This window comes from Ostrinia nubilalis, chromosome 10, assembly GCF_963855985.1.
Source record: "Ostrinia nubilalis chromosome 10, ilOstNubi1.1, whole genome shotgun sequence".
Classification (NCBI taxonomy): Eukaryota; Metazoa; Arthropoda; class Insecta; order Lepidoptera; family Crambidae; genus Ostrinia; species Ostrinia nubilalis.
The window spans coordinates 1512720-1531345 of record NC_087097.1 but is presented as its reverse complement, the minus strand read 5'-3'; the positions used below and the strand labels follow the sequence as shown (position 1 = coordinate 1531345).

At 39.5% G+C, this 18626-nt stretch overlaps 2 protein-coding genes across 2 annotated transcripts; both read left to right on the top strand.

Annotated features, from left to right (window-relative positions):
- Positions 1-5225: 5225 nt before the first annotated feature.
- Positions 5226-6800, top strand: LOC135075496 (lipase 1-like). The gene has a single exon (XM_063969934.1). The coding sequence runs from the start codon at positions 5406-5408 to the stop codon at positions 6588-6590; it is 1185 nt and encodes a 394-aa protein (XP_063826004.1). The 5' UTR covers positions 5226-5405; the 3' UTR covers positions 6591-6800.
- A 9491-nt stretch (positions 6801-16291) lies between these two features.
- Positions 16292-18626, top strand: LOC135075495 (lipase 1-like). The gene has a single exon (XM_063969933.1). It carries the CDS (start codon positions 16408-16410, stop codon positions 17566-17568), a length of 1161 nt encoding a protein of 386 aa, XP_063826003.1. The 5' UTR covers positions 16292-16407; the 3' UTR covers positions 17569-18626.

Below are 18626 nucleotides of genomic sequence, written 5' to 3'. Positions count from 1 at the left end.
GGCAAGCAGAAGCTGTCCGCCATTGCGCATTCCCAGAGCACTACAATGTTCTATGCATTAGGGTCTGTGAAGCCAGAGTACAATGAAAAAATATCAGTTTTCATCTCATTAGCACCCATAGCTTACCTGAACGACATAAGTACCTCTTTAAGGGGGCTAATAAAACTGTGGCCAATAATTAATGGCTTTTTCATAGGCTTGGGTTACGAAGAGGTCCTGCAGGACAAGTCGGCTGGGAATGAATTAAATAAATTCTTGTGTACTCTAGGAGAAATAGGCTACGATCTGTGCGTGAAGGGCCTCCTGGCCTCCCTGGCGGGAGACGACTCGGAGCAGTTGGAGCCAGAGTTCTGGGACGTCTTGGTGGATCACTTCCCAGCTGGCACCTCGCGGAAGGCTTTTTCGCACTACGTCCAAATCTCAATTAGCGGTCGCTTTGCGCAGTACGATTATGGTACATTAAAGAACATGATTTTGTATAAGAACGCAACTCCTCCTGCTTATGATTTATGGAAAGTGACGATGCCCACAGTCCTCCTGGCGGGAAAAAATGACGAAGTTTCAGGGATTAAAGACTTGGAGCGACTGAGGGACGAGCTCGGGAACGTGGTGCGCTACCACGTCATGGAGCGCGAGAAGTTTAACCACGTAGATTTCGTTTGGGGGAAAAATATGAACGTATATATGACCCCTCTTTTGAGGGATTTGCTACGCGAATTTGCCTGAGTGAAAAAAAATCAAGTTTCTACCCTGGGTTGTTTGTATGGAGTTGGACAGACTTTTATTATAGCTAATGTAAGATGGTGCACCTCAGAATATGTCAGCCATAAAATTGTCTTCTTGAAGAATCACAGCTTCGACTTTGTTTAAAAATAGTTATTGTTATTTAGTTGATTTAGCTTAAAGCATAATATTAATAAAAAATATCATCGCACGTTTGTTTCAACGAAATGACGTCTACTGTTAGACAAAAATTATCATATAATAAAAAAACTCATTATATTTAAAAAAAATCCAAGAATTTCTGGTTAAAAAATGCTACTATTCAATCCAGGAATATTTATCTGACAATGGTAAAATAAGTAGTGAATGACTTAAAAACTAAAATTTTAAAATTACTAATGATAAAAACTATTTACAAAATAAAAAATACTTCACCCCCAGCGCCGCAGTCAGGGATGGTGCCCAAAAGGCTGGCAGCATTGCCACGTTGAATGGCCAGGCTAATTCTCTGGCCGAAATAGCTGCCAGCCTTTTGATCACCGGTCACCTCGGTGAGCCTCTTTGCCAGTTCCTTATAAAAGGAACGAGCGCTTGGACCCCATGGTCCCATAGTCTCAACCCCAAACGGCACAAATATATAACTCTCATTGAGAGCTGCATATTTGCGCCGCTTGGAGCACTCAGCCGAGGCCGCCGCCGCGCCTGCGGCAAGGGAGGTACCTCCTGTATGAGACGGAGCAAGCGTATCCGCGCATGTTGCGTCCCACACAAGAGGACGTCCCTGCTTCCAGGGAATGAGCGTCATGCCGTCAGGTCTCTTGCCGTCGTCACGGAATATGCCGTTAGGCTCTAAAACTGCTGGCACATTGACGGCGACAAGAGCTCTGCGGATGACGTCATTGATGCAGGCGTGTCGGGAGACTCGACCAGCGCTCATTTGGCATGAGAGACCATGGTGTCCTAACTCACCGACGCGAGTACCGCAACGACAGCGATGGGGATGGTTTGTCTTGACGCCAAGTCTAAGGGAAATGGCAAGGGACAGTGTACTCCTGTCAAGCAGAGTCCCGATATTGGCCGAAGGAAGAGCATGTAGCCAATAACCGGACTCTGCCTGAAAGACCGCTAGTAGGCGAGCACGCTCTGCAGCATTTTCGGAGGAAGCCAATAAATCACTCTGAAAACGCAAACAGAGCGGCTCGTCCCACTGCCTCTGAGACGATAGAGAGGTAGGTGGATCGGCTCCCGGGCATGCCCTAGTCCAAGCGTTTCTGGCCTCTGCGAGGTGAGCCAACTCCACTACCCCTAAAGAAGGGGACAGTAATTTATTAAAGAGTTCGGCTGTACCATACGCAGAAGACAGAAAAGCTGGAAGGGCAATATGCGATATCTGACGTGTGCCTAGTCCTCCGAAACGCACAGGGAGAGAGGCCTGTTTCCAGGTGTTATCGGTAAATGCACAATTTAGAATTTTGGAGAGTGTCTCCCTGAGCGAACTATCAATGGTTGACAGTAGTCCTGGAAAAAGCCAAAAATGGGTGCTACGTAAAAAATATATAAATTTTGGGGCGTATGCGCAAAAACGGATTAAATACAAAGCCATGTGAGGGTTTATCTTTAGTTTTTATCATTAGTAATTTTAAAATTTTAGTTTTTAAGTCATTTTAAGTTAATATATTATAGTAGTGAATAATAATTGTCGTATGAATCTAATGTAATCATTATTTTATTCAATTCAATTTAATTTATTTCATTTACTATTGTATTGTATGCCCTAATGGCGGAACACAGTGAAACTTATGTAACCTGTATGTATGTATATAACCTGTGATTCACAATAAAGACATTATTTATTTATAAAAAAAATACTATTATACACTTTTGATACATAATTATAATTATAAAATATAAAGTACCTTATTATTTTACACTGAGTTAAACTAATTTCTCCTTTAATAAAAAAAAAAATAATCTTTAGAGATCACCTTAGTCAGTGTAAATTCCTATATTAACATTGTTGTGTTTTTACTCGTAAAGATACTGTTAATGTTATTGGAAGAATGAATTTTCCTAGTTTTATACTTATTTGGACAGCAGTGGACGTCATTTGGCTGAAACGAACGAACGAACGAACGAATACTTATTTATAATATCAGTCACCGCACTATTATCCTATTATTTTATCGATCCCTTCCCTTTTTATCTGTCTCTGTGGGAGATTGTTACCTAAAGATAAAAGACTATCACACTAGGGCCGTACATTTTACATCGAATAGAAAGTATCAAAAAAAATTAAAAAATTGATCCTAGATGGCATCATAAGGGTAAATCAGGCTGTTATGCCTTTACATAATATGCTATACAAAAAACAATTTAAACTGCCTACATCCGAAACTATCCGAAACTTTAGAATCGGTTGCGATTACGGTTTTGGATATTTTTTTTTATTTCGGATATCCGAAAGTTCCGGTTACGGTTACGGATATCCATCCATAACATAACATCCCTGTATCACACTGGATGTATTTTGCGGGCTGCGTTGACTTTCACCTGATTGAAGACTGCAGATCGCATCCAGTCTGACAAATTCTTGACCGCCTATTTGTATAATTCTTTTATAGGTTACTAGCTTTCCGCCCGCGGCTTCGCGCGCGTGGGCTACATTATCTACATATTTTACGGAACCCTATTTTTTTCCAAAATAAAATTTAGCCTATGTTACTCGTGGATAATGTAGCTTTCGAATGGTGAAAGAATTTTTAAAAACGGTCCAGTAGTTTTTGAACCTATTCATTACAACCAAACAAACAAACAAACAAAGTTTTCCTCTTTATAATATTAGTGTAGATGTAGATGTATGTTATTTTTTTAAATTACTACTCAAGTATGTATAAACTTTTAAACAAAGTAAGTGATTGAACTAACGTTAAAAGCCAATCACAATCTAATATCCATTTTATTTAGATGGCAACAAGACAATCACGAATATACCTGCTACACTTATCGAAGATTGGGATAGAATAGAGTTTTGTACTTGATTTTGTTTTCCCTGATAGTGTAAGTACCTACTCATTAGCAAATAAATGTATTTTATGGTAAGGTGATGTCATTTAATGGATGATAACATTTTTCGCGGTTTAAGTAGGTAGTACTATCCAAGCCCCTATAAGTTACAATCTATTTATTTTTCATCAGTCACTGAATTCATTAAAGAAACATACAGGGTGACAGGGATACTCGATCGATATTTCTTGAAAGGGGTATTAATTAATAGAGATCATAAGCAAGAAAAATTGAACATATTGAACAAAATTAAAAAAAAAAAAGCTCACAAAAAATAAAAATTGTTTTTACTTAATAAGACCTTTTATTTCTGAGATTATGCAAGTCGTTTTTGGCCAAGCGCTTTTATTCACAATGATCATTATTTTTTCAGCTTTCAAAAGTACAAATTCAGTGTTTACTAGTTTATTCACACACAATAAAGTTTTCTGAAAAATCGAAGAAATGTCACAGCTCGATAATCATCCAGTTTCGACCCCTGGTTCACTGGACTTTATGTTTACTAATAACCTCTAGAATAATTCCTTTCAAGGAATAGGTCGAATATCCCAATCACCCTGTATAAACAGATAAAACTAAATTGCTTTTTTTCTTCATTATTGATTGCTCTCCATAATTTTATTTTACCACGTCACTTTTACAGTACCTACACTCTTTTTAGGGTTCTGTACCCAAAAAGAAAAAACGGAACCCACAAAGGATTGATCACTTTGTTGTCCGTTTGTCTGTCAAGCCCCCTTTTTTCAGGAACGTGTGCAGGTATCAAGCTGAAATTCATATCAAATACTCAGGTCTACTGCCCGTTGGAGCTGTGAAAAAATCTAACATCTAAGCCAATGCAATGCAATCAAAGGAAACAGCCGTTTATGCTGCAAATTTTCGACACTTGCAAGGGAATCAAAATTCACAGGGTACTTCAACTCACGGGGAACTTCCCGTGAACTCAGAATCTTGAAATTTTGAAGCAACGTCTATAGCACACATAAAGGAAAAATTCCGAAAACCTTCAATTTTTATTTAGGTAGACACATCACATAAACCTTTGTTTCCCAGTGATGAACACTATGATCAGTGATGGCTCCTGAGCGAAAATACACCCTGTATCAGATGGGACTGGCCATGGAGTACATGGAGACCATGCAAAAAAGTACGGAATCTGATTCTGATTACCAAATAACTTATAGGTTTTGTTAAACATATTTATATTATATTTTTTAATAACTATAAACTTTTCCCCATGAATCAACATCGACAGGTTTGTACGGAACCCCCGGTGCGCGAGTCCTACTCGCACTTGGCCGGCTTATTTTTCCAAATTTTATCCAAAAACAAAATGGTGCGTTACAAAAACCTTTTATCAGTCGCCAAGTGTTTTTTGGCGGTCATTACATTCGTTCCTGATAAGCGTTTTTCGACAGTTCCCTGCGAGTGCCGTACTCGCGAGGCGCAAGGAAGCGTCACTCCTTTCTGATAAATATAATAGCAGAAAACATCTGCTGAAACATATCATTTGATACTCGTAGTCTTCAGCATAGCAGCTGTTAATATATTTTATAATAATATAAATATATTATGTGAAAATCTAATGTGCGTATCTGTCTACGGTACATACCCCCAACATGTTTCTTTTCATACTGTCGTGCCTTCTTGCACTATCGGCAGCGAGTGACCAGAACATTACTCTCAGCGAATCCTCGGCTAATGGAGTCCCAACCTTCCCGCAGCTTACTTTGAAGTACGGATGGAACTGTGAAGAATACGATGTAGTGACAGAAGATGGATACATCCTCAAAGTGTTCCACATCACTGGAAACGAGTCCAAGGAGCCCGTTCTGCTGATGCACGCCATGCTCGATTCAGCCGACTCGTACGTGATCAGAGGCGAGATATCTATAGCCATAAACCTGGCAGAAGCAGGCTATGACGTGTGGGCGGGCAACGTCAGGGGGAACAAATATTCACGACGCAACGTAAACCTTTCGCCTGACAAGAATAAGTACAAATTCTGGGACTTCACTTTCCACGAAATGGGCATTTACGACCTGCCCGCTACAATCGACTTCATTTTGGCCAAAACAGGCAAGCAGAAGCTGTCCGCCATTGCCCATTCCCAGAGCACCACAATGTACTACGCATTGGGGTCTGTGAAACCTGAGTATAATGCAAAAATATCAGTGTTCATCTCATTGGCACCCGTAGCTTATCTGAACGAAATAAGTACCTCTTTGAGGGCGCTAATAAAACTGTGGCCAATAATTAATGGCTTTTTCATAGGCTTGGGTTACGAAGAGGTCCTGCAGGACAAGTCGGCTGGGTATGAATTAAATAAATTCTTGTGTACTCTAGGAGAAATAGGCTACGATCTGTGCGTGAAGGGCCTCCTGGCCTCCCTGGCGGGAGACGACTCGGAGCAGTTGGAGCCAGAGTTCTGGGACGTCTTGGTGGATCACTTCCCAGCTGGCACCTCACGGAAGGCTTTTTCGCACTTCGTCCAAATCTCAAATAGCGGTCGCTTTGCGCAGTACGATTATGGTACATTAAAGAACATGATTTTGTATAAGAAGGCAACTCCTCCTGCTTATGATTTATGGAAAGTGACGATGCCCACAGTCCTCCTGGCGGGAAAAAATGACGGATTTTCAGGGATTAAAGACGTGGAGCGACTGAGGGACGAGCTCGGGAACGTGGTGCGCTACCACGTCATGGAGCGCGAGAAGTTTAACCACGTTGATTTCGTTTGGGGAAAAGACATAGACGTTTATATGACCCCTCTTTTGAGGGATTTGTTACGCGAATTTGCCTGAGTAAATATTGGAATAAATAAATCAAGTTAAAAAATGAAAAATTGACAAATGTTTTAGTCGTTACAAATTCTGATGTGGCGGTGGTGATCTCTCATTACTTAGATTTAGCTTAAATAAATGAAAATAAATAAAATAAAAAGTTTTATTTCGAACAACTTACAGTTCATATTGTGGTTAGTAAACAAAACACCTTAAGTTTAGCACAATATTTTATAAATTATCATGTTAAAAGGGCGTAGCAGGATAGTCTTGGAAAAAGTGCCCCCAAAGCCTGAAGCTCGAAACTGTGGTCAAACGATACTTCGTATAAAGATAGTATATTGTGCAAAATTTCACCCAACAATTTGAACAAGAATCTTGTTTATTTTTCATCCAGAGTAACGAACGGTGCAGTCCTGTTTTTCTCCCTGATTACCACCGCCCCCCCCCCCCCTGTCCCCCTGTTGTGTTGGAGACAACAAGACTGGGTTTTTAATCAAAGATTTGATTTGATTTAATGAATTATGCAGTTTTAGCATCCTACCTACTAATAATTACTCGTATAAATGCGGAAGTTTGTGAGTATTTATGTTTGATACTCTTTCACGTAAAAACTACTAAACGGATTTTTACTACACTTATAGTCGATATTTTTTTTATACATGAGAATAGCATATTTATTAAGCTTTTGCTCACGGCTTCGTCCGCGTAAAATTTAGTCTGTCATAGAAAAAAATATAGAGCGCCCCTGTTTCAAAGACCGGGATAAAAACTGTCCAATGTCCTTTCCCAGTAGGCCTAAGATGCGCGCCGCGATAAGCGGTTATCACGCCATTTTATCGATTTTGCCCATACATTTTGACGTCGATAAAAGTTATCACAGCGCGTATCTTAGGCCTACAGGACTCAAAACTATCTCTTTACCAAATATGAAAATCGGTTCAATGGTTTAGGGTGAATTCGTAACAGACAGACAGGTAAAGTTACATTTATAATATTTAGTAGGGATAATGCATAACGATCTGTTAAAAGAAAGTAAAGCAGATTTTGGAATAGTCAGAAATAGTCCCCGATACCAACAACTTATATTTTTTCGCTTAATTATTATTTGCCATACGTTTAGGTACTATTCAGTTTGGTAATACGAATATGGCATTCAGTCAGGTACTCCAGTACTTCTTAAATGTTATAAAAATAAATGGCTTTTAAATAATGTTTGCCAAATTGCTCCAATCATTGATTAAAAATCCCCCCTGGCTAGGGGAGACAACAGAACTGCACCCGAATAACATAAAAGTACGCATATTAATAAGAACACCACTAAATAAAACTTTTAAGTTAAGAAAAATAAACAAGATTCTTGTTCAAATATGGCCTAAGAGTTTACCTGCCTGCTACGCCCTTTAAGTTCTTTCAAACTCAGTGTAAAATAAAATAGTGAAAACCTATATGTATCAACAAAATAATATACTAACACTAAGACCTCAAAGTCACTTATTATGTTAATTGCACTTATGGTTTTTTAACATTATTGTGTTCTGTTTTTTTTAATTGCAAAATAACATGTTTATTTCATGGTTCTCGATTATACATGTTTACACATAATAATTCTAGTAAACACATTTTGTTTAGTCACCTTCTTACGAAGATATTGGTTTTTCATTGCATTAGGGTACACTCGGAAACATATTATGTCATCTGCATTTTTTTTTTTAAATAAATGTCAACCAAACCTTTTTTGTGGGAGATTTATTTATACAAATGTCGAGTGTATTTATTTGATATATCCTTACAATGGAATATGGGTGTTTTAGTTAATATAAGTAGATAAGTATTTCCGTAAGCAGGTTTCAAAACTCTATCGGATCCAAAGCGGGTTATTCATTCGACAACTCAACACTCGATACGCCTTCAAATTAGAAGTGTAAGGTTTTAGGTACTCGCACAAATAATTTAGCTTAACATTTTAAACATAAACATTTTTGAATCTTATAAACCCTGTAAACTTTGTCAAAGCTGATTACGTGACATTGGCGAAATCATGGTTCTTAAAACCAAGTTGCGGCCAAAATAAAAGAAGAAGAAGAAGTAGAAGTGTAGGTAAAGATGACCCACGCTTAACTGTCCCACCAAACTCAATGACAGGAAGGCGCTACCATCGTTCAACTATATGGTTTCCAACATGGCAAAAATTGGAACCAGCGATTCGGTATTGACGGTGGCGCCCCGCTGTCAATGTCATGGATAGGACAGTTCAGCATATTGGAACTATATTTATAATTATCACTTCATTTCACCTTTCCGCCCGCGGCTTCGCCCGCGTGAAATTTTGTCTGTCACAGAAAAACTTTATCGCGCGCGTTCCTGTTCAAAAACCGGGATAAAAACTATCCTATGTCCTTTCCCGGGACTCAAACTATCTCTATGCCAAATTTCATCAAAATCGGTTCCGTGGTTTAGGCGTGAAAGCAAGACAGACAGACAGAGGATGCGCGCCGCGATAAGCGGTTATAGCGCCATTTTATCGATTTTGCCCATACATTTTGACGTCGATAAGAGTATATCACGGCGCGCATCCTAACCCAGCTGGACACATGCTTTCTGATCAACTACCCTCTACGGTTTCGTGTCGTCTGCTTGCGATGACAGCAAATACCTACTCGTACTAGTGCGGGTGTGCACAGTGGCCAGTTGACAGGCCAGGGCCGTCCTTTAAAAGGTAAAATATTTGATGACAAGGAGTCCCATCATTTGCAAAAGTCTCAAACAAGCTTCTATTCCCTATTTCAATGGGTTGGTTTCATTTCAGCCATAGGACGTCCACTGGGACCCTCAATGATTTCCATTATGAGTGGTTGATAGCGGCCAGCATCCAGCGCCTTCCTTCCTTCCATTCCAAGTTTTAGATTTTTTTTTGTTTTTACTCTGTTTGACTGTACTATTGGAAAAGTTCTTATTTAATCAGAATTAGACACAGCTGGTGCAGATGATACAAGACGAAGGTTTGCCCTTATTCATTCACATTTGACTTAATTCTCTGGACACCTAAAGAAGTATCTACAGATTGCTGTATTTTATCGCGGAATATAAAATGTATTTGGCTGTATTATTAAACGTGCTGTTAATATCAGTATCGAGTAGAGGTTCCATCCTTCATGATAACGTTCCAGAAGATGGGCTCCTTAACTTTACTCAGATCGTTATCAAATATGGAAGAGAAAGTGAAGAATTTGAAGTTGTCACAGAAGACAGATACATTCTCAAATTATTCCACATCATGGGCAATGAGTCCAAGCAGCCAGTCCTGCTGATGCACGGGCTCCTCGATTCGGCCGACACATTCGTCATCAGAGGGAAGTCGTCCATAGCTCTGAGCCTGGCCGAGGCAGGCTACGACGTGTGGGTCGGCAACTCCAGAGGAAACAAGTACTGTCGGCAACACGTCAAACTGTCACCCGATCTAGATAAAAAGCATTTTTGGGATTTTAGTTTTCACGAAATGGGAAAGTTCGATCTATCCGCTACTATCGACTTCATCTTAGAGAAAACCGGTAAAGATCAATTATCCGCAATTGGACATTCTCAAGGTAATATGATTTTTTACATACTTGGATCAGTGAAGCCGGAATACAATGAGAAGATATCTGTTATAATAGCTTTAGCACCTGTTGCACATTTAAAACATTTTCCACCGTATTCAACTATTACTGCTGAGCTGTTGTGGCCAATATTAAGAGCTAAGTATGCTATTCTAGGAGTTGAAGAGATATTACCAAATCGAGCTGCTTTTGTTGAGTTGCTGAAATTAACCTGCAAGCAGGGAGAGCTGGGCTACGAGCTGTGTATTCGTGGGATAGGCAGCATTGTTGGTCATGATCCTGAAGAATTGGAGCCTGATTTTCTGGAAGTTGCGCTAGAGCACTTTCCGTGTGGCACGTCTCGTAAAAACGTAGACCATTATTATCAAATATTAAAGGGTCCCTTTGCCCAATATGATTATGGCTGGATAAAAAATCAACGATTGTATAAATCATCATCGCCCCTAAAATATAAGTTAGCTGATGTGACAATGCCCGTGGCTCTCGTGGTGGGGAACAATGACTTACAGTCTACGATTCCCGACACGAAGCGCCTAAAACGCGAGCTTTCGAATGTAGTGTACTACCAAGTCTTGGAGAGAAAGCAGATGAACCACGCAGACTTTGTATGGGGAAAACATTTGCAGGATTACTTTTTTTGAGACAAATAAATACTTTCTATTCTATTCTATTCTACTTAATGCCCACTGTAGAAGATATACTGCATGAGTTTTCTTAGAGCTAGTTTGACACTGGTATGACACTTAGGTGGGGCAAAGCTTTTTATATTTGCATTTTGTTTTTTATACCTCTTTTATTTCTTACTAGACTAGCTTTCCGCCCGCGGCTTCACACGCGTGAAATTTCGTTTGTCACAGATCGTCATAAATTATCTAAATATATAAAAGGAGAAACTGACTGACTGACTGACAGATCAACGCACAGCCTAAACGGCTAAACGTAGGCACTTGAAATTTGGAAGGGACGTAGTTTAGGTACCGTAGAGGTGCACTAAGAAAGGAATTCCCGAAATTCCCACGGGAACGGGAATTAGCGGAAAAATCCTTTTGTATGAAAAATCTAAACCGCTTAAGTTAGATGCTTGAAATTTGGTGTGCAGGTACCTTAGTAAACTAAAAGCTTAGGTACAACAGGATATCGTAAAATTCCCACGGGAACGGGAGTTAGCGGGAAAAAACATATGTATGAAAAAATCTAAACTGCGTAAGATAGACGCTTGAAATGTGGCATGCAGGTACCTTAGTAAACTTAAAGCTTAGTTACAACAGGATATTGCAAAATTCCTACGGGAAGGGGAGTTAACCGCTGAAGATAGATGAAGGGGGTAAAACGGGATCCACGCGTACGAAGTCGCGGGCGGCCGCTAGCTATCATCTATCTATCTATATAAATAAAAATGAATAAATTGATGTTCGTTAGTCTGATTATAACTCGAGAACGACTGGGCCGATTGAGCTGATTTTGGTTTTAAAATGTTTGTCGTAGTCCAGGTCTAAACGGTGAGTAAATACGCGCGCGATATTGTTTTTCTGTGACAGACAAAATTCCACGCGGGCGAAGCCGCGGGCGGAAAGCTAGTAGCTTATATGTTATTCTGGATTATGAACAATAATACTGTAAAGTTTCATCAAAATCCGTTCAGCGGTTTTTGAGCCTATTCATTACAAACATACAAAAATAGGTACAAATCTTTCCTCTTTATAATATTAGTAAGTATAGATTTAACTAGCTTTCCGCCCGCGGCTTCGCCCGCGTGGAATTTTGTCTGTCACAGAAAAACAATATCGCGCGCGTATTTACTCACCGTTTAGACCTGGACTACGACAAACATTTTAAAACCAAAATCAGCTCAATCGGCCCAGTCGTTCTCGAGTTATAATCAGACTAACGAACATCAATTTATTCATTTTTATTTATATAGATAGATAGATGATAGCTAGCGGCCGCCCGCGACTTCGTACGCGTGGATCCCGTTTTACCCCCTTCATCTATCTTCAGCGGTTAACTCCCCTTCCCGTGGGAATTTTACGATATCCTGTTGTACCTAAGCTTTTAGTTTACTAAGGTACCTGCACACCAAATTTCAAGCATCTAACTTAAGCGGTTTAGATTTTTCATACAAAAGGATTTTTCCGCTAATTCCCGTTCCCGTGGGAATTTCGGGAATTCCTTTCTTAGTGCACCTCTACGGTACCTAAACTACGTCCCTTCCAAATTTCAAGTGCCTACGTTTAGCCGTTTAGGCTGTGCGTTGATCTGTCAGTCAGTCAGTCAGTTTCTCCTTTTATATATTTAGATGTGTGCCGAATAAATTATTTTTCTTTCTTTTTTTATTTCGTATTACAAATGAATGTGACGTGTAGTTTATTTTTTTTGGATATTGCCTCTTTGTATTATGGTCTGTCTCCGACTTTTATTATTTTTATTTCTCGTGCTGGCAGCACTACTTACTACTACTTTTCAGTAAATGAGTCCCCCTGTCTTTAATAGAGCTAAAAATTATGGACACAAAATTAACTGTTTCAAATATTATGGTTAGTTATCTAGATAAAAACTTGATTGGTGTGTAGTATATCAACTCCACTTAGGAACAAGACATGAAGCTAAAACAAAATAAATAAATAGGTCCTATGCGTGAGTCGTCCAGTGACTTGGCCCACTTTTAGCTTGGTCCATGGGCCAAGTCACTGGATACTTTTTCTTCTAGCGACGTCGAACATTTTAGGTAAATCCCTAAACCCTTCTTCCCTTCTAATCCCTAATAATAATCTAAAATAAATGCGAAAGTAATAATCTATACTTATAATAAACTAGCTTTCCGCCCGCGGCTTCGCCCGCGTGGAATTTTGTCTGTCACAGAAAAACAATATCGCGCGCGTATTTACTCACCGTTTAGACCTGGACTACGACAAACATTTTAAAACCAAAATCAGCTCAATCGGCCCAGTCGTTCTCGAGTTATAATCAGACTAACGAACATCAATTTATTCATTTTTATTTATATAGATAGATAGATGATAGCTAGCGGCCGCCCGCGACTTCGTACGCGTGGATCCCGTTTTACCCCCTTCATCTATCTTCAGCGGTTAACTCCCCTTCCCGTAGGAATTTTGCAATATCCTGTTGTAACTAAGCTTTAAGTTTACTAAGGTACCTGCATGCCACATTTCAAGCGTCTATCTTACGCAGTTTAGATTTTTTCATACATATGTTTTTTCCCGCTAACTCCCGTTCCCGTGGGAATTTTACGATATCCTGTTGTACCTAAGCTTTTAGTTTACTAAGGTACCTGCACACCAAATTTCAAGCATCTAACTTAAGCGGTTTAGATTTTTCATACAAAAGGATTTTTCCGCTAATTCCCGTTCCCGTGGGAATTTCGGGAATTCCTTTCTTAGTGCACCTCTACGGTACCTAAACTACGTCCCTTCCAAATTTCAAGTGCCTACGTTTAGCCGTTTAGGCTGTGCGTTGATCTGTCAGTCAGTCAGTCAGTTTCTCCTTTTATATATTTAGAAGACTAGCTTTCCGCCCGCGGCTTCGCCCGCGTGGAATTTTGTCTGTCACAGAAAAACAATATCGCGCGCGTATTTACTCACCGTTTAGACCTGGACTACGACAAACATTTTAAAACCAAAATCAGCTCAATCGGCCCAGTCGTTCTCGAGTTATAATCAGACTAACGAACATCAATTCATTTTTATTTATATAGATAGATAGATGATAGCTAGCGGCCCGTTTTACCCCCTTCATCTATCTTCAGCGGTTAACTCCCCTTCCCGTAGGAATTTTGCAATATCCTGTTGTAACTAAGCTTTAAGTTTACTAAGGTACCTGCATGCCACATTTCAAGCGCGCACAGCCTAAACGGCTAAACGTAGGCACTTGAAATTTATAAGGGACGTAGCTTAGGTACCGTAGAGGTGCACTAAGAAAGGAATTCCCGAAATTCCCACAGGAACAGGAATTACCGGGAAAATCCTTTTGTATGAAAAATCTAAACCGCTTAAGTTAGACGCTTGAAATTTGGCATGCAGGTCCCTTAGTAAACTTAAAGCTTAGTCACAACAGGATATTGCGAAATTCCAACGAGAACGGGAGTTAGCGGGAAAAAACATTTGTATGAAAAAATCTAAACCGCGTAAGATAGATGAAGGGGTAAGAACGGGATCCACGCGTACGAAGTCGCGGGCGGCCGCTAGTCTAAAATAAATGTGAAAGTAACTCTGTATTTCTGTTACGCTTTCACGCCTAAGCCACTGAACCGATTTTGATTAAATTTGGTAAGTATTAGTGATGGGCCGACTATGGTCTTTGCCGACTAACCGACTAGCCGACTAATCGGCAATGCCGATCATTCTAATACCTACCTACTTGTCCGAAGAATAATATCTAGATTTCTCAAAGAAATAAGAATATCTAGATTTCTTAAGAAATATAAAATTTAGCTTCTAGAGAAATAAGATTTCTTTAATATGAGAAAAAATAAAAAGCAACATTACAATCACCTAACAGTACCTAAGGTAGATGTCATAATTTTCGACAGCGGAGGGGTCAGGGGAGGTGACAATATGATCGCCTCCTGCTGGGCTGGGACGCGCGTCTTGATATTCTTATCGACGTCAAAATGTATGGGAAAAATTGATAAAATGGCATGATGACCGCTTATCGCGGCGCGCATCCTAGGCCCACTGATTCCTCTCCACACTCCACGGTGATGGTCAGCGAGCTGAGGGCATGGGGGTACCCCCGCCTGCATAGCACGGACTACCACCACCGTCGGATAGGCAGGGCCCGCCATACAGGTGGGCAATTGCCGGGACGGACTGTGATGGTTGATGGTTTTGTCCGGATTCCCATAGTTCTTCACACTAAGGCGATCGATGGAGCTCAGGCGTTATTTATGTGGATTGTGGGTATTCCTCATCCTTCCGATGAGAGGAGCCCCACATAATCCACCACGTCCCCGCAGTGTAGGTATGCAATTCCATGCATATTTTTCCCAAAAAAAAAGTGTTATAATTTTTATATGGACAAATTGCATAACATTTGTGATGATTTCCTGGTATTTTGAATTAATCTTAACTTTGTATGAATTTAGACTGATTGCCAAAATTTTAAATCAGATGAAACCACTTTTGACTGTTTTTGCAGTCAAAAGTGGTTTAGATAAACGCCCTTGGTCAACCTCATAATCATCTTAGTGATTAAGAGCTTTATGTCATTTACATATTTAATTTTGCAATGCGCCGATTATAATCGGCATATTTTGCCGAATCGTCGTCAAAATTGCCGATTATAATCGGCGCATTGCAAAATTAAATATAGTCGTCACTAGTCGGCCGACTACAAATTATGCCGAATAGTCAGCTTTCCTGACTAGTCGGCGACTAGTCTCCCCATTTCTAGTAAGTATATAGAGAAAGGACATAGTTTTTATCCTGGATATTGGAAGTGTTTCTGTACAAATTTGTCAAAATATCACAAGGAAGAAGCCGCAGGCAAAAGCTTAGTACTTACCTACTCAATAAGTTATTGTAAGCATAAAATAAATACATAATGAAATGTTCATTTCATTGACATGATCCTTAGATCCCAAAGTCACCCCCGCGTGTTTTTATTTTTTAGGTATTTCTTCATTTAGAAATTCAACAGCTTTGTCTAAAAACATGATACAGAAAAATGTGTACATAACTACAGAGTCTTACACAAATGTGTACAAATAGAAGAAAAAAATTTCTGCTCTTTTCTATTTTAAGAAAAAAATATTGAATATTCTGCGGGTTTTTATGATAGTCAATATTTTGGATTTTCAAAGTCAATTATTTTTGTTAAGGGGCTTGGAATGAAATGGAGAGGAAGAACATAATACTACTCATATGATGATAATATTACCAGTGCAATAACTTCATCCTCAAGATGGTCAAGGGTCAAAACAATAAAAAAATATTAGCCTATTAACCTTGATCTGGACGAAGGTCAGAATGCTTTATGCTTTAGCCAAACCAACGCGTGCAGATCGCGTATCCTGTCATTGGCCTATGCAGTGATCGCCATCGCCGACGCGATCTGCACGCGTTGTTTTGGCTGAAGCTTTAAAAGTATAAGCACACATGTTTTTTGTCCACTACAATGTGATAATTTTAAACAGCCGCTAAAATAAACCACAAGTTTCGCACCTGCTTACGAGAGAAGAGCTTGTTCCTCAAAGACATTTTAGCGGTCCAATTTGCGAAAAAATGATTCTGATATTTCTATCGTGTCTATTGTTAATACCAAATTCGCCTGGAAGTGCCTTGTGTCCTCGCAACATACCGCAAGACTTCAACCAGATTGTTGTCCAATATGGACGTGAAATTGAAGAATTTGACGTTGTTACAGATGATGGATACATCCTTAAACTGTTCCACATCACAGGCAATGAGTCCAAGCAGCCTGTCCTGCTGATGCATGGGCTCTTCGATTCGGCCGACACATTCGTCATCAGAGGCAAGTCGTCCCTAGCTCTGAGCCTGGCCGAGGCAGGCTACGACGTGTGGGTCGGCAACTCCAGAGGAAACAAGTACTGTCGGCGGCACGTCAAACTGTCACCCGATCTCGATAAGAAGGAATTTTGGGATTTCAGTTTTCACGAAATGGGAACATTGGATCTACCCGCTACTATCGACTTCATCTTAGAGAAAACCAGTAAAGATCAATTATCCGCCATTGGACATTCTCAAGGTAATATGATTTTTTTCATACTCGGATCATTGAAGCCGGAATACAATAAAAAGATATCTATTTTAATGGCTTTAGCACCTTGTGTACATTTAAAACATTTTCCACAATATTACACCATGACTGCTACGCTGTGGCCACTAATAAGCGCTTGGTACGAAGGTCTAGGAGTTGAAGAGGTACTACCGAATCGATCTGCCCTAGTTGAGTTAGTAAAATTTATTTGCAAACAGGAAATGTTCGGCTACGAGTTCTGCATTAATGTTATAGGCGCCATTATTGGTGATGATCCAGAAGAATTAGAGGCTGATTTCCTAAACGTTGCGCTAGAGCACTTTCCGTGTGGCACATCGCGTAAAAACGTAGAGCATTTTTATCAAATATTAATGGGTCCCTTTGCCCAACTTGACTATGGTATGATAAAAAACAGACGATTGTATAAATCATCATCGCCCCCGAAGTATAAGATACCCAATGTGACAATGCCCGTGGCTCTCTTGGTGGGGAATAATGACTTACAGTCTACGATTCCCGACGTCAAACGCCTAAAACACGAGCTTCCAAATGTAGTGTACTACCACGTCTTGGATAGACTTAACCACGCAGACTTCGTATGGGGAAGACATATGCAGGATTACATAGTTCCTGTTGTAAAAGATTTACTTAATAAGTTCTCATAGGCTAATTTCAGAGTGGAGGCGGGCGCGTGTATAAATCAAAATACAGGGTGGAAACGATAAGTGATCTCACTCAATTATTTCTAAACTATACAAGATATCGAAAAACTGGTTACTGATCCTGAAAGTGCTTTCCACCCTGTATACATGGACGCCAGTTGTTTTCACAGTGCTCCTGCAAGCCGCGCGTCCACTTGTGACAAACGCGGACGCGGGTGATGTCTAGAGGCTCGGTCCGCCCGTACTTTTACAGTGATAATATAGCGACTGTTAGGTGATTGCGCGTTCTATAAATTATTTTGATTCACACTGTGAACACGAATACGCCAAGACCCATACGCCCGAATCTGAGGCCGTAGAGTCAAGACTTCCACGCAAACTACAGATTTTTTGTCAGCCTATGATTTGTTCGGCTTCTAATTTGTATGAGAAATCTATACTCTTAGAGCTTGTTTGGGACTGATAGTTAAGATGGTCCAAACGTTTTTATTACTTTTTATTATACTTACAATTTTTTATTGATTTTGTATCTTTATTTGTGATGTGTCTACGCATATTGCGCAATGAAGGAATTTTATTTTACTTTGCTTCTCAAATTGCATAGTGACTTGGATAAACAATCCTTACCAATGTACCTATTTTAGATGATTAATTTATCATTATTATTGAAACTAGCGAAATTCAGTTTATTACTCTTAGGCTGGGTTGCTCCATCTTACTTTAACTTTGACAAACGTCAAAAATCTGTCAAACTCTACACAAAAGCACCGGTTATCGTTATAGTTACGGTCAAAGTTAGGTGGTGCAACTCAGCCTTAAACTTTTAAGTCATTTTAAGTTAATGTACCTATTATTATAAAATTTATTCTCTAATAAATAAATTAATTCCAAGATACCTAAGTTGGTTTACAATATTAAGCTACTTCTGTAAAAACTTAATAACTATGTATTACGTTGAATTATGTGAATAAATCTTGTATTATTTACCTACATACAAGGCCTGTTGGCGCATTGTTGACCAACCTATTTTAATATTATACTGCAACTGTTAAAATATTAAA